We start from the raw sequence: 13,054 nt of genomic DNA, 5'->3' as shown, positions 1-13,054 counted from the left end.
CCTGAATTAATGAATGAATGAATGAGTGAGTAAATGAACAAATGGAGTGAGTGAGTGAATGAATGAGTGGGGTAATTAATGAATGAATGAGTGAATGAGTGAGTGAATTAATGAATGAATGAGTGAATGAGTGGGTGAATGAGTGAGTGAGTGAGTGAGTGAGTGAGTGAGTGAGTGAGTGAGTGAGTGAGTGAGTGAGTGAGTGAGTGAGTGAGTGAATGAGTGAGTGAATTAATGAATGAATGAGTGAATGAGTGGGTGAATGAGTGAGTGAGTGAGTGAGTGAGTGAGTGAGTGAGTGAGTGAGTGAGTGAGTGAATGGTGTGTGAGTGAATGAATGAGTGAATTAATGAATGAGTGAATGAATTAATGCCTGCGTGGTGCCTGCCTGCTGCATGTTGTCGTGCGTGCGTGCGTTGCGTATGCTTGCGCTGCGGTGCGTGCGTGCGTGCGTTGCGTGCGTGCGTGCGTGCTTGCGTCGTGCGTGCGTGGCGTGCGTGAGTGCCTGCCTGCGTGCGTCAGTGCAGTGCGGGGTGGAGGTGAGTGAGTGAGTGAATGAATGAGTGAGTGAATGAATATGTGTGAGTGAATGAATGAATGATACATTTATTATACATGTGACATGTCACAGTGAGATCTTTGTTTTCCATACACAAGGTATACAAAGAGTCACCACAAAAGGGCGCAGTGACTTGCTGAGTTACTCCAGCGTTTTGTGTCCATCCTCCCCCACGGGAGACATCTAAGTTCCTTTAAGAGACACTAAGACACCTAATTTGAGGAAGGACATTCTTGCTATTGAGGGAGAGCAGCGCAGGTTCACGAGGTTAATTCCCGGGATGATGAAAGAATGGAGCGACTGGACTTGTATTCACTGAAATTTAGAAGGATGAAAGGGATTTTAGAAACATATAAAATTATTACGGGATTGGACAGACTAGATGCAGGAAACATGTTCCCGATGTTGGGAGAGTCCAGAACCAGGGGCCACAGTTTAAGAATAAGGGGTAGGCCATTTAGAACTGACATGAGGAAAAATGTTTTCACACAGAGAGTTGTGAATTTGTGGAATTCACTGCCACAGGAGGCAGTGGAGGCTGATTCACTGGATGCATTCAAAACAGTTAGATAGAGCTCTTAAAGATAGCAGAATCAAGGGATATGGGGAGAAGGCAGGAACGGGGTTCTGATCGTGGATGATCAGCCATGATCACATTAAATAGCCTTCACCTGCACCTATTGTCTATGTATCTCTGCTTGGCCAAGGCCAGCCTGTCTGTGGACAACCTCACGCCAGAGGTTGGGGCCAACTCACCCTCAGTTTAAAGTCGTGCCTTTCCTCCAGCGTCATGGTGTCAGCTTTGGCGATGACGGGAATGATGTTCATGATCTTCCCCAGGCGCTTCATGAACTCCACGTCCAGGGGCCGCAGCCTGCAAGCACAAATGCCTCTGTCACTGCCAATGGCTTCCATCTCCTCTCTTAGACAACACCCCCATTAAACATAAACCAGTACAGCACGGTGGTGCAGCGGTAGAGTTGCTGTCTCACAGCGCCAGAGACCCGGGTTCCATCCTGACCACGGGTGCGGTCTGTACGGAGTTTGTACGTTCTCCCCGTGACACCGTGTGCTCCAGTTTCCTCCCACACTCCACAGACGTGCAGGTTTGTAGGTGACTTGGCTACAGTAAACAAAATTGCAAATTGTGTGCAGGATAGTGCTATTGTTTGGGCTGATCACTGGTCGGTGCGGACCCGGTGGACCGAAGAGCCTGTTTCTGTACTTTGGAACTGATGCGCTACAATGCCGAGACTATATTCTGCACTGTGTATCTCCTCCTTGGCTCTAACCGCAGTACTTGAGTTTGGCCTGATTGTGTTCATGTATCGTGTGTTTCATCAGTGTAGGAAGGAACTGCAGATGCTGGTTTAAACTGAAGATAGACACAAAATGCTGGAGTAACCTATTTTCTATGTTTCTATGTAACTCAGCGGGACAGGCAGCATCACTGGAGAGAAGATGGGTAACATTTTGGGTCGAGATCCTTCTTCAGACCCATAAGTTCATTAGTCGTAGGAACAGAATTAAGCCATTTGACCCGAAACATCACCTATTCCTTCTCTCCAGAGATGCTGCCTGTCCCACTGAGTTACTCCAACATTTTGTGTGTATCGTATCAGATTGGATAGCAGGCAGACAAAGCTTGTCATTGTACATCGGTACATGCGAGGATAATAAATGGTGGCGTGGTGGTCAGTGAGAGGGGCCGTGTGCGATGGTTCTACGTACGAGTGACCGGTGGGGGAGATGAAGTACAGGCAGCAGTGAACACGGGTGTCGGGAATACGCTTCTTCCGCGAGATGTTGGCTTCTTCCTTCAGGAACTTCTCGTACTGCTCGCTGGTGTACTTCTCGATGGGCTCCCAACTGCAACACAGCAAAGGTAAGGCAAGGACTGAGACAACCTCCAAACTGCAGGGCCCAGCTCCACCACTCTGACCCACAGACCCCCATCAGTGACAGCACAAGTTCACAAGTTATAGGAGCAGAATTAGGCCATTCGGCCCATCACGTCTATTCCACCATTCAATCATGGCTTATCTATCCCCCTCTCCTAACCCCATTCTCCTGCCTTCTCCCCATAACCTCTTACATCTGTACAATCAAGAACCTATCTATCTCTGCCTTAAATATATCCATTAACTTGGCCTCCATGGCCTTCTGTGGTAAAGAATTCCACAGATTCATCACCCTCTGACTAAAGAAATTCCTCCTCATCTCCTTCCTAAAAGAACATAATTTAATTCTGAGTATGACCTCTGATCCTAGACTCTCCCACCAGTGGAAACATCCTTTCCACATCCACTCTATCTCTGCCTTTCATTATTCTGTAAGTTTCAATGAAGTCCCCCCTCAACCTTCTAAACTCCAGTGAGTACAGGCTCAGTGCCGTCAAACGCTCATCATATGTTAACCCACTTATTCTTGGAATCGTTCCTGTAAACCTCCTCTCCAGAGCCAGTACATCCTTCCTCAGATATGGGACCCAGATTTGCTCACAATATTCCAAATGCGGCCTGACCAGCGCCTTATAGAGCCTCAACATGACATCTCTGTTTTTATATTCCAATCCTCTTGCTATAAATGCCAGCATTGGATTTGCCTTCCTTACTACCGATTCGATTTGCAAATTAACTTTTTTGGTCCCTTTGCATCTCCGATTTCTGGATTCTCTCTCTATTTAGAAAATAACCTACGCCTTAATTCTTATTACCAAAATGCATGACTCCGCACTTTGCTACACTATATTCCATCTGCCACTTCTCTGCCCACTCTCCTAAACTATCCAAGTCCTTCTGCACCTCCTGCACAGCACAGAACGGAGACTCACTGATGATGTGCCAAGAGCTGCTGCTGGACGAGCAGTGGCTGGCGGGACACACACTCGCATGCACACGCACACACACACAATATGAACACGCACGTGCGCACGCATACACACGCACACTTGCACTTACACACGCGCGCACTCGCACTTATGCACACGCGCACATACATATACACATGTGCACACACACACACACACACACACACACACAGAGGCATATATACATACACACACACATACATATATACACAAGCGCTCGCACACACACATCCATGCATGTGCACGCATGCGCGCACACACAATGCATCCAATGTGTGCGACTCCTTTTATACTGCCTTCTCCCCTCTTTCTCACCCTTTTGTCTCCGGTTCATCTCTCACCTCTGTCCACCCATCTGCCAACCAACCCTCCTCACCTGTATCGACCCATCACTTGCTGGAAACATAGGAAGGGAGGGCAGGAGGAGGCCATTCTGCCCTTCCCATCTGCTGTACTACTCGGTAAGCCCTCAGCGGACCAGTCGACTGAGCTCCATTTCCCTGCACACTCCCAGCATCCCCTCGGTCTCTGACAATCGCCGGCTCGCCCAAGCTCAGCAATCACCAATCGCCCTTCACATACGACCGAGGGCATTCTGTCCTGGTGCCGCCCCGCACTTTGAGAGGGTGCCCCCCCCCCCTCGAGTGTAGAGCCGGGTTAGAAGGTTCCTCCCACCTACCAGTTGTTGTTGTTGATCTGATCTCCAAAGCCTGGCGTGTCAATCACCGTCAGCTTCATCTTCACCCCCTTCTCCTCGATGACTGTGAGGAAGACACATGCAAAGAAATGTGAGGTGTTGCGTTTTGGGAAGTCTAACATGGCCAGGACCTACACAGTGAGCGATACGGCTCTGGGGAGTGTTGTAGAGCAGAGGGATCTAGGAGTGCAGGTACATAGTTCGCTGAAAGTGCCATAAGTAGATAGGGTGGTTAAAAAAGGCCTTTGTCACATTGGCCTTCATCAGTCAGGATACTGAGCATAGACACAAAATGCTGGAGTAACTCATCAGGACAGGCAGCATCTCTGGAGAGAAGGAATGGGTGACAGGTCGGGTCGTGACCCTTCTTCAGACTGAGAGTCAGGGGATTGAGTATGGAGGTTAGGTGGTCATGTTGCAGTTGTATAAGACGTTGGTGAGGCCACATTTAGAATATTGTGATCAGTTCTGGGCACCATGTTACAGGAAAGATGTTGTCAAGCTGGAAAGGGTGCAGAGAAGATTTACGAGGATGTTGCCAGGACTAGAGGAACTGAGCTATAGGGAGAGGTTGAGCAGGTTGCAACTGTATTCCTTGGAGTGCCGGAGAATGTAGGGTGGTATTATAGAGGTGTATAATATCATAAGTGAAATAGATGCAGAGAATCTCTTGCCCAGAGTAGGTGAATCGAGGACCAGAGGACAAAGGTTTAAGGTGAAGGGGAAAAGATTTAATAGGAATTTGAGGGGTGATTTTTTTCACACAAAGGGTGGTGTGTGTATGGAACGAGCTGCCAAAGGAGGTAGTTGAGGCTGGGGCTATCGTAACGTTTAAGAGACAGTTAGACAGGTACATGGATGGGACAGGTTTGGAGGGATATGGACCAAACACAGGCAGGTGGGACTAGTGTAGCTGGGACATGTTGGCCAGTGTGGGCAAGTTGGGCCAAAGGGCCTGTTTCCACACTATGTGACATTCATGACTCTGTGACTCTAAGACAGACCAATGTGTCCATTACAACAAACACACTGATTTTGAAGGTTCTTTAAAATTACATTTTAATTTTCTAGGAGTGGCGGGTTGCCATTTTTCGAGGCAGGTCGCTGACACGGGCTTATGAAGCTGACATCAATCTGTTATCCGATGACTGGCCTGAGATTCCAGACACACCAGGAGCTGCAGAAGCTGGAATCTTGCATAGAACACAAAGTGCTGGAGTAACTCGGCAGGTCAGGCACCATCTCTGGAGAGTGGAGATAGTCGAGTGCGAAGAAGGGCCCTGACCTAAAATGCCATGGTGGCGCAGCAGTAGAGTTGCTGCCTTACAGCACTTGCAGTGGCTGAGACCCGGGTTCGATCCTGACTATGAGTGCTGTCTGTATGGAGTTTGTACGTTCTCCCCGTGACCTGCGTGGGTTTTCTGCGAGATCTCCAGTTTCCTCCCACACTCCTAAGACGTACAGGTTTGTAGGTTAATTGGCTTGGTGTATGTGTAAACTGTCCCTAGTGTGTGTAGGATAGTGTTATTGTGCGGGGATCGCTGGTCGGAGCCGACACGGTGGTCCGAAGGGCTTGGTTCCGCACTGTATCGCTAAACTAAACTAAACGCCACCTATCCATGTTCTCCAGAGATGCTGCATGAGCCGCTGAGTTACTCCAGCACTTTGTGTTCTGACTCTGGAGTCCCAACTCTGCTCAACGTAACTAGCCCAGGGTGAGTTCACTTGAACAGAGAGATGGTGCAGGGACATCGTTCCATGAGGGCAGCGACACAGGTGTACAGGGTGGTGAGGACCTTCATCCGTCAGGGCATCGAGTACAGGAGTTGGGGCGTCATGTTACAGCTGTGTGAGTCGTTGGTGAGGTCACACAGGTTCATGTCACAGGAGCAGAGTTAGGCCATTCGGTCCATCGAGTCACCTCCACCATTCAATCATGGCTGATCTATCTTTCCCCCTCAACCTCATTCTTCTGCCTTCTCCCCATAACCCCTGACACCCGTACTAATCAAGAATCTGTCAATCTCTACTTTAAAAATACCCAATGACTTGGCCTCCACAATGGCGTAGTGGTAGAGCTACTGTCTCACAGCGCCAGAGACCCGGGTTCGATCCTGACTACGGGTGCTGTCTGTACGGAGTTTGTATGTTCTCTCCGTGACCTGCGTGGGTTTTCTCCGAGACATTTGGTTTCTTCCCACATGTCAAAGATGTACAGGTTTGTAGGTTAATAGGTCATTGCCGAGTGCAGGCCCTGTTTCCAGGCTGTATAACTATGACTAGTCAGCAGAGGGAATGTAATGCAGGACATTGTGAGGTTATCTATTTTAGAAGGAGAAAAAAACAATGTATTATTAATACTAAGCAACACAACGAGACGGAGGCACAAGTGACTGAAGACGTTGGAATCTGGAGCAAATGGCAACTAGAGACGGCAATGGCAGGTCGTTTAATTTGTTTGCACTATGATGTAGACTGAAGGCTTTTATCCGTTTTTTTGCCTCCCCCAGGAGATCACGAGGTTCTTGGGGTGGAGAGGGGTGATAGCGGTATAAAGGGGAGGGTAGTGTCTTGTGTTCTGTGTCTTGTGTCTACTGTTTGTGGGTAAGTGTGTCTGTTTAGTGTTCAGCCATGAGCGAATGGCGGTGCGGGCTCGACGGACCTGGTGGTCTACTCTCGCACCTACTTTCTATGTTTCTATGTTTTTCCTGTTAACGGGTGGGCCAGTAAACCTGGATTAGGGGTCGGCACGATGGCGCAGCGGCAGACTTGCTGCCTTACAGCGTCCTAGACTCCGGGTTCAATCCTGACTACGGGTGCTTTCTGTACGGAGTTTGTACGATCTCCCTGTGACCTGCGTGGGCTTTCTTCCACACTCCAAAGACGTACAGGTTTGTAGGTGAATTGGCTTTGGTAAAATTGTAAATTGTCCCTAGTGCGTGTAGGATAGTGTTATGAGGCTGTCCCAATTAGGCGATTTTTCAGGAGACTGCCAGCCACTGTCAGTGTGGAACACAGACACACACACACACACACACACACACACACACACACACACACACACACACACACACACACACACACACACACACACACACACACACACACACACACACACACACACACACACACACACACACACACACACACACACACAGCTTCCTTCACCAACCCGTTATGCAGGCGGGGGACAGGGCAAGCGGGGGGGGAGCGCTGTCTGAGTGAAATTCACACGGTGCAAAGCCAATGTGATACAGACACACACCGCGATGAACAGGAAGATTGACGTTGTAATTAAGACGGTGAAAGCATAGTGTACAGGAAGGGTCAAGTAAATCTTTTAAAAGAGGGGGGGGGAGAAGGGGGTAAAAGGGGGAGAAGGGGGGAAGAAGGAGTGGAGACAACTCCTAGATACACGGCTGTGAAGCTCGGCGGACATTAACATTACCGGTCGGACATCCTTGGTTCTGAAAACTACTGCTTATGTTTTGTTTTCCCCAATGAGCCAATGAAATTCACCGGTCAGCACCGGCTACAACCTACGAGAACCTTCGACTTCCTGGCAACCCTCTAGGACCTCCTGGCGACCCACCTACGGCATGAGAATTCTCGTTACTCCCCATGGCGACTTCATTCTGGGCGCCGCTAATCTTTCAACATGTTGAAGAATTTGCGGCGACCGTAATGACACCGAGACTAGTTCCCAGAATGCGGGAACTCCTCACGATCATGAAGGCGACTCCCCGGCAACCACCCGCGAACATGTGGTGACTGCATAGTTTCCTGCAGTCGCCCAAAAAGTCACCTAAGTGGGACAGGTGCATTAGTGGGCGGGGGTCGCTGGTCGGCGTGGGCTTGGTGGGCTGAAGGGCCTGTTTCCACGCTGTATCTCTAAACAAAACTAAACTAAACTATTTGGCAAAAGAGCAGAACCTGGCTGACAAGGATGGATGGAATGAGACACGGAGATAACATGACCCAGATCATTGCTTCAGGAGAGAGTTTTCAAAATGTGCGGTAAGTTTTGAAGGACATATTTTCAAGGTTTTTTGTTCACAAGATGCAGAGGCCATTGTCACAGCCAGCATTGGTTTGATTGGTTGAAAGACACAGCATGAAAACAGGCCCATCGGCGCACCGAATCCACGCAGACAATCGATCACCCGTTCACACTAGTTCCATGTTATCCCACTTTCATATCCACTCCCTACACACGAGGGACAATTTACAGACGGCCGATGAACCTACCAACCTGCACGTATTTGGGATGTGGGAGGAAACCAGAGCACCTGGAGGAAACCCACAGGGAAAACGTGCAAACTCCACACGGACAGCACTTGAGGTCAGGTCCGAATTCATGTCTCTGGCGCTATGAGGTGGCAACTCTACCCGTTGCGCCACAGTTGTGCAGACTTAATTGCCTCTGAACTGAGAGTTCAGTTTAGAATCAATACATGGTTAGAAATATCTACACCAGGGACATTATATCTCAGTGCTATACACAATAAGGATTTTACTTCGGAGTCACGTGAGTGACTACGTGAAGAACCCGCTCAGTGCGCAGGCGCGGCATTACGCCAGCAGTGCAACAGCGGCAGCAGCGGAAGTCAAACAGCTCCCGCTGCAATTTCAAAGACGGTCCGTCAGGTAAGTGAACAGAAGTCGGCTTTCCTTACCGAAGAAGAGCCGGCTGTCTTCTCTTGCAGAATGTCCACACTCAAGACAAGACTCTCGAAGAAATCTGCCCCCCGTCCAACTCCGCAAGAGGAGAAGGGGGGGCAGCAACAGGCGGTAGGAGCGCTATCCGGGCGTTCCGCTATCCCCGACACCGAGCCGAGTCCAGCTCCGCTAACGCCTGAACAGCGGGCTGGAGGCAAAGCCAAACGGAAGAGCAACCGGCCGGTGGCATCCGACTCGTCGGACGGGGACGTCTCTCCACCCAGGAGGGGGAGGGACAGCCGCCTGAGCCGCATGGAGCGGCTCTTGGAGCAGGTGCTCCAGCAAGGTGCACCCCGGGAGGGGAGCTCTTGCAGAGGGAGGTCAGGCACTCCCTCTACAGTGCCTCCTGCACTGTCCATTGCATCCTCCTTTCCAGAGGATAGCTTTGGGGACCAGGACTGGGCTGGTCCAGAACAAGGGGGTATGGCTGAAGATTTCGGGAGTATGCAGGGGGTGCAGGAGCAGGAACAGCTGCTTGGTGCAGTGGGCCGCTACGTGTCAAAACCCCATGCAGGGGAACCGCTAGAGGCCAAACTAGCGGCAAGTATCAATCACCTTTCCAACAGAGCTCTGCAGGAGCAGGTGATTAATGAAGCTTTAGATACCTATACGGCGCCGGAGAACTGTGAATCTCTAAAAGTACCAGCGGTGAACAGCCAAATCTGGGGACACATTGGGGCAACCATCCGGCACCACGAGCTAAAGCTGCAGCGGATACTCCGACTATTGACAGCAGGCATCACTTCGTTTGCTCGTTCTATAAACAACACCGAGATGACCACCAATCAACAGGATACACTCGCGTTGTTGTGTAACACGCAGTTTGAAATTAATAATCTGCAGAAAGAAATCATCAAACCTGCCATCAATCCTCGATTTGCCGGGCTGTGTAAAACACCAGCCGATGAGCCAGACAGGCTGCTCTTCGGGAAAGACCTACCTAAACGCATGAAGGACATGACCGAGGCCTCAAGAACTCAAGGCCTCATGAAGGCAGGGTATAAAACGAGCAAACTGAAAACACACACCACCAAGTGGCAGCACCCCGCCGCATCCACCAGTAAACATCCGCCATTCAACACTGGTGAAAGCTCGGGGTCCGCTTACTTTCACCGTAAGTCTTTTTTAGACCAGGGCCCAGAGCGGACCCCATGGAAAATGTGCCAACCCCCAACAAACACGCCACATCAGACACCTCGCAAGCCTCGTCCGACCAAAGGGAATCAGAGGAAATACCCGTAACCATGGAGGTAGGTGGGTCTGGTTCCTATCAACTTTTGGGAGGTGGAGGCTTAATACTAACAGGAGGTAGATTGCACCAGTTTAAAGCAGCATGGGAGTCTATCACGAGTGATCAGTATATACTCAATGGCATTAGTGGATACAAAATACAGTTTATATCAGGTAACTTGCCACCAGTTCAGCATTTACCCCAAAGGGTATTCTCCCTCTCAGTAAAAGAGAGACGAGAAGGACAAGTTGAACCGATGAGACTAGTTACAAAGGGTATCATTGAAAAAGCAAAACATGAACCCTTGGAATTTGAAAAAGGGTATTTCTCCCTCCGTCAAAGAGAAACGTGAGGGACAAGCTGAACTGGTGAGACTTATCACAAATGGGGTCATCGAAAAGACCAAACATGAACCTTTGGAATTTGTATCGAATATATTCACTAAAACCAAAAAAGATGGTGGCTGTCGCATCATCATTGACTTAACATCACTAAACAAATTTGTTAAGTATATACTTTTCAAAATGGAGACATATGTTACTGCCAAACAACTGAATTCCAAAGGACACTTCATGGCAAGCATTTATCTTAAAGATGCTTACTATCTAGTACCCATATACAAGGATCATCGCAGATACCTAAAATTTATCTAGATGGTACAAAGCATATTGAACCCAGCCATGGCAATACTAAGAAAACAAAAACATATTGTCATGGCATATCTGGATGATATTCTCATAGTAGGGAAAATGATGGAATTGGCTGTGGCAGCAGTATCAGCTACAAAACAACTCCTCGAAACTCTGGGGTTCGTCCTACATCCAGATAAATCTAAGTTGAAGCCATCCACTATCATGGACTACCTGGGCTTCACAATTAACTCAGTCCAGATGACTGTTACCTTGCCAAAGGCAAAAATGGTTGAATTAGCACAATCATGCAACAATTTATTGGTCAACGAGCGACCAACTATTCGACAAGTAGCAAGAGTAATTGGGGAAATGGTAGCAGCATTTCCGGCTACACAATTCGGACCTTTGCACTATCAAAAAATTTACAGAGAGCAAAGGTACAGGCAATAAAACGACATACAGGTCACTATGATCGTGTCATGAACTTACCCACTGACAATATCAGCTACAGTGGTGGGCAGAAAACGTTTGGCATAGTTTCAGCCCTATCTTTATCACTAACCCTACTTTAGTTACTCAAACAGATGCCAGTGCTCAAGGCTGGGGAGCGACTAACTCCATATCCAGCACAGGTGGTAGATGGACTAACCTAGAGTCATCATTACTACTTACACTGGGCATTAACTATCTAGAGATGTTGGGCGCCTTTTATGGTTTAAAAGCATATGTATCTAATATGCAGCACTTGCATGTTCGGTTACAAATTTATAAATACTACGGTGATGGCTTATATTAACCATATGGGTGGCATAAAATCATTATCATGCGACAAATTGGTCAACATGATTTGGCAATGGTATGTCGAAAGACATATTTGGCTATCAGCTACTTACCTACCAGGTAAGCTAAACACCCATGCCATGAGAAAATTAAACGCCTGGGTTGCAAGTTTGAACAGACCTTACCTGGAACTGGGATTGTCCAAACAAACCATCACCATGTCGGCATCCCTTCGAACATCCACCAAGAGGCAGTACTTAACCAGCATCAAAAAAGGGAGAAGTACTGCCAGGAAACAGGGACAACATACGCAACAGCTACAGCCACCAACATACTGGAGTTCCTGGCCAATCTACACCACGATGTAGGGATCAGCTACAGTGCCATCAACACAGCGCAGAGTGCTCTTTCTGCTTATCTCAAACCAGCGCCAGGACAACAGGCGATGGGATCCCATCCACTGGTGGTAAAACTGATGAAGGGCATTTACAATATCAAGCCCTAAGCCCAGGTATACCCATATTTGGGATATCAGTGTGGTCCTGACATATCTCAGGGAATGGCCACCAGCCAGATCCCCCGGCCTCGAGCAAGCTACACTAAAGACGCTCATGTTGATGGCACTTGTATCCGCTCAGAGGGTCCAGTCACTACACCTATTGCGACTGGACAACATGATCACAGCTCCAGACCAGATCTGTCGTTATCCAGCGACTGATCAAACAGAGCAGACCAGGAACACCTAATCCAGTCGTGGCTTACCCACCAGAACCACGGTTATGTGCCATGACCCACCTACTACCCTACATAGACACAACCAAAATATTCGAGGGAGATGAAAAGCCTTGTGGGTCAGTCACAAAAACCTTATGGTCGGGTGACGAGCCAAACCATTGCGAGATGGCTCAAGCAGGTGCTAGAAACTGCTGGGATAAACACTAACATGTACACATTTTATTCCACCAGGACAGCATCCATGTCGACGGCTAAAGAATGGACATGCCTATAGACCACATCCTGGCTACAGCAGGATGGTGGGGGGGGGAAGACCGTTCAGAAATGTTATAATAAGCCGTTGGCAAAACCTGGTTTATTTGCAGTAAAGATTTACGAACTGCAAATATTTAATTTAAGCCCAGGGGAGCAACTTAATTCTTTGGTGTTATTGTTTTAAAAAATACCATTGTGTTTTTCTACAAATAGACTCATTGGTTGATTACGATAACACTTCCTCCCTCAAGAACTTCGGCAGTGAGTGAAATGAAACTGTTACACGGTTTGAAATCACAGAGCTTTGAAATCTTCACGTAGTCACTCACGTGACTCCGAAGTAAAATAGTAAGATTAAACGAGAACTTACCAGTTTGAAGTTTGATCTGTATTTTATGAGGAGTTACGATGAGGGATTACGTGCCCTCCGCTCCCACCCTCATTATATGGATCAAACTAATAAATTGATGTCTCCTTATCTTTACTATGTTTACTTCAAATAACTGTGTCTATCTGTGATTCCACACCGCTGCTTGGAAGTATGCCGCGCCTGCGCACTGAGCGGGTTCTTCACGTA

At 48.3% G+C, this 13,054-nt stretch overlaps 1 protein-coding gene across 1 annotated transcript in view; it reads right to left on the bottom strand.

The window, feature by feature from the left end:
• The window catches only part of LOC116966741 (neuronal-specific septin-3-like), a 52,665-nt gene that overhangs the window by 18,727 nt on the left and 20,884 nt on the right, over nt 1–13,054 (bottom strand). The window contains exons 4-6 of the mRNA XM_033013038.1: nt 4,108–4,189; nt 2,291–2,428; nt 1,316–1,433 (exon numbers count right to left, since the gene is read on the bottom strand). Coding sequence (XP_032868929.1) covers nt 1,316–1,433; nt 2,291–2,428; nt 4,108–4,189 — 338 coding nt within the window. The remainder of the gene's footprint in view (nt 1–1,315; nt 1,434–2,290; nt 2,429–4,107; nt 4,190–13,054) is intronic.

Source organism: Amblyraja radiata, chromosome 38, assembly GCF_010909765.2.
Source record: "Amblyraja radiata isolate CabotCenter1 chromosome 38, sAmbRad1.1.pri, whole genome shotgun sequence".
NCBI lineage: Eukaryota > Metazoa > Chordata > Chondrichthyes > Rajiformes > Rajidae > Amblyraja > Amblyraja radiata.
Note: the sequence above shows the minus strand (reverse complement) of the source record. Positions and strands in the feature narration are given on the sequence as shown.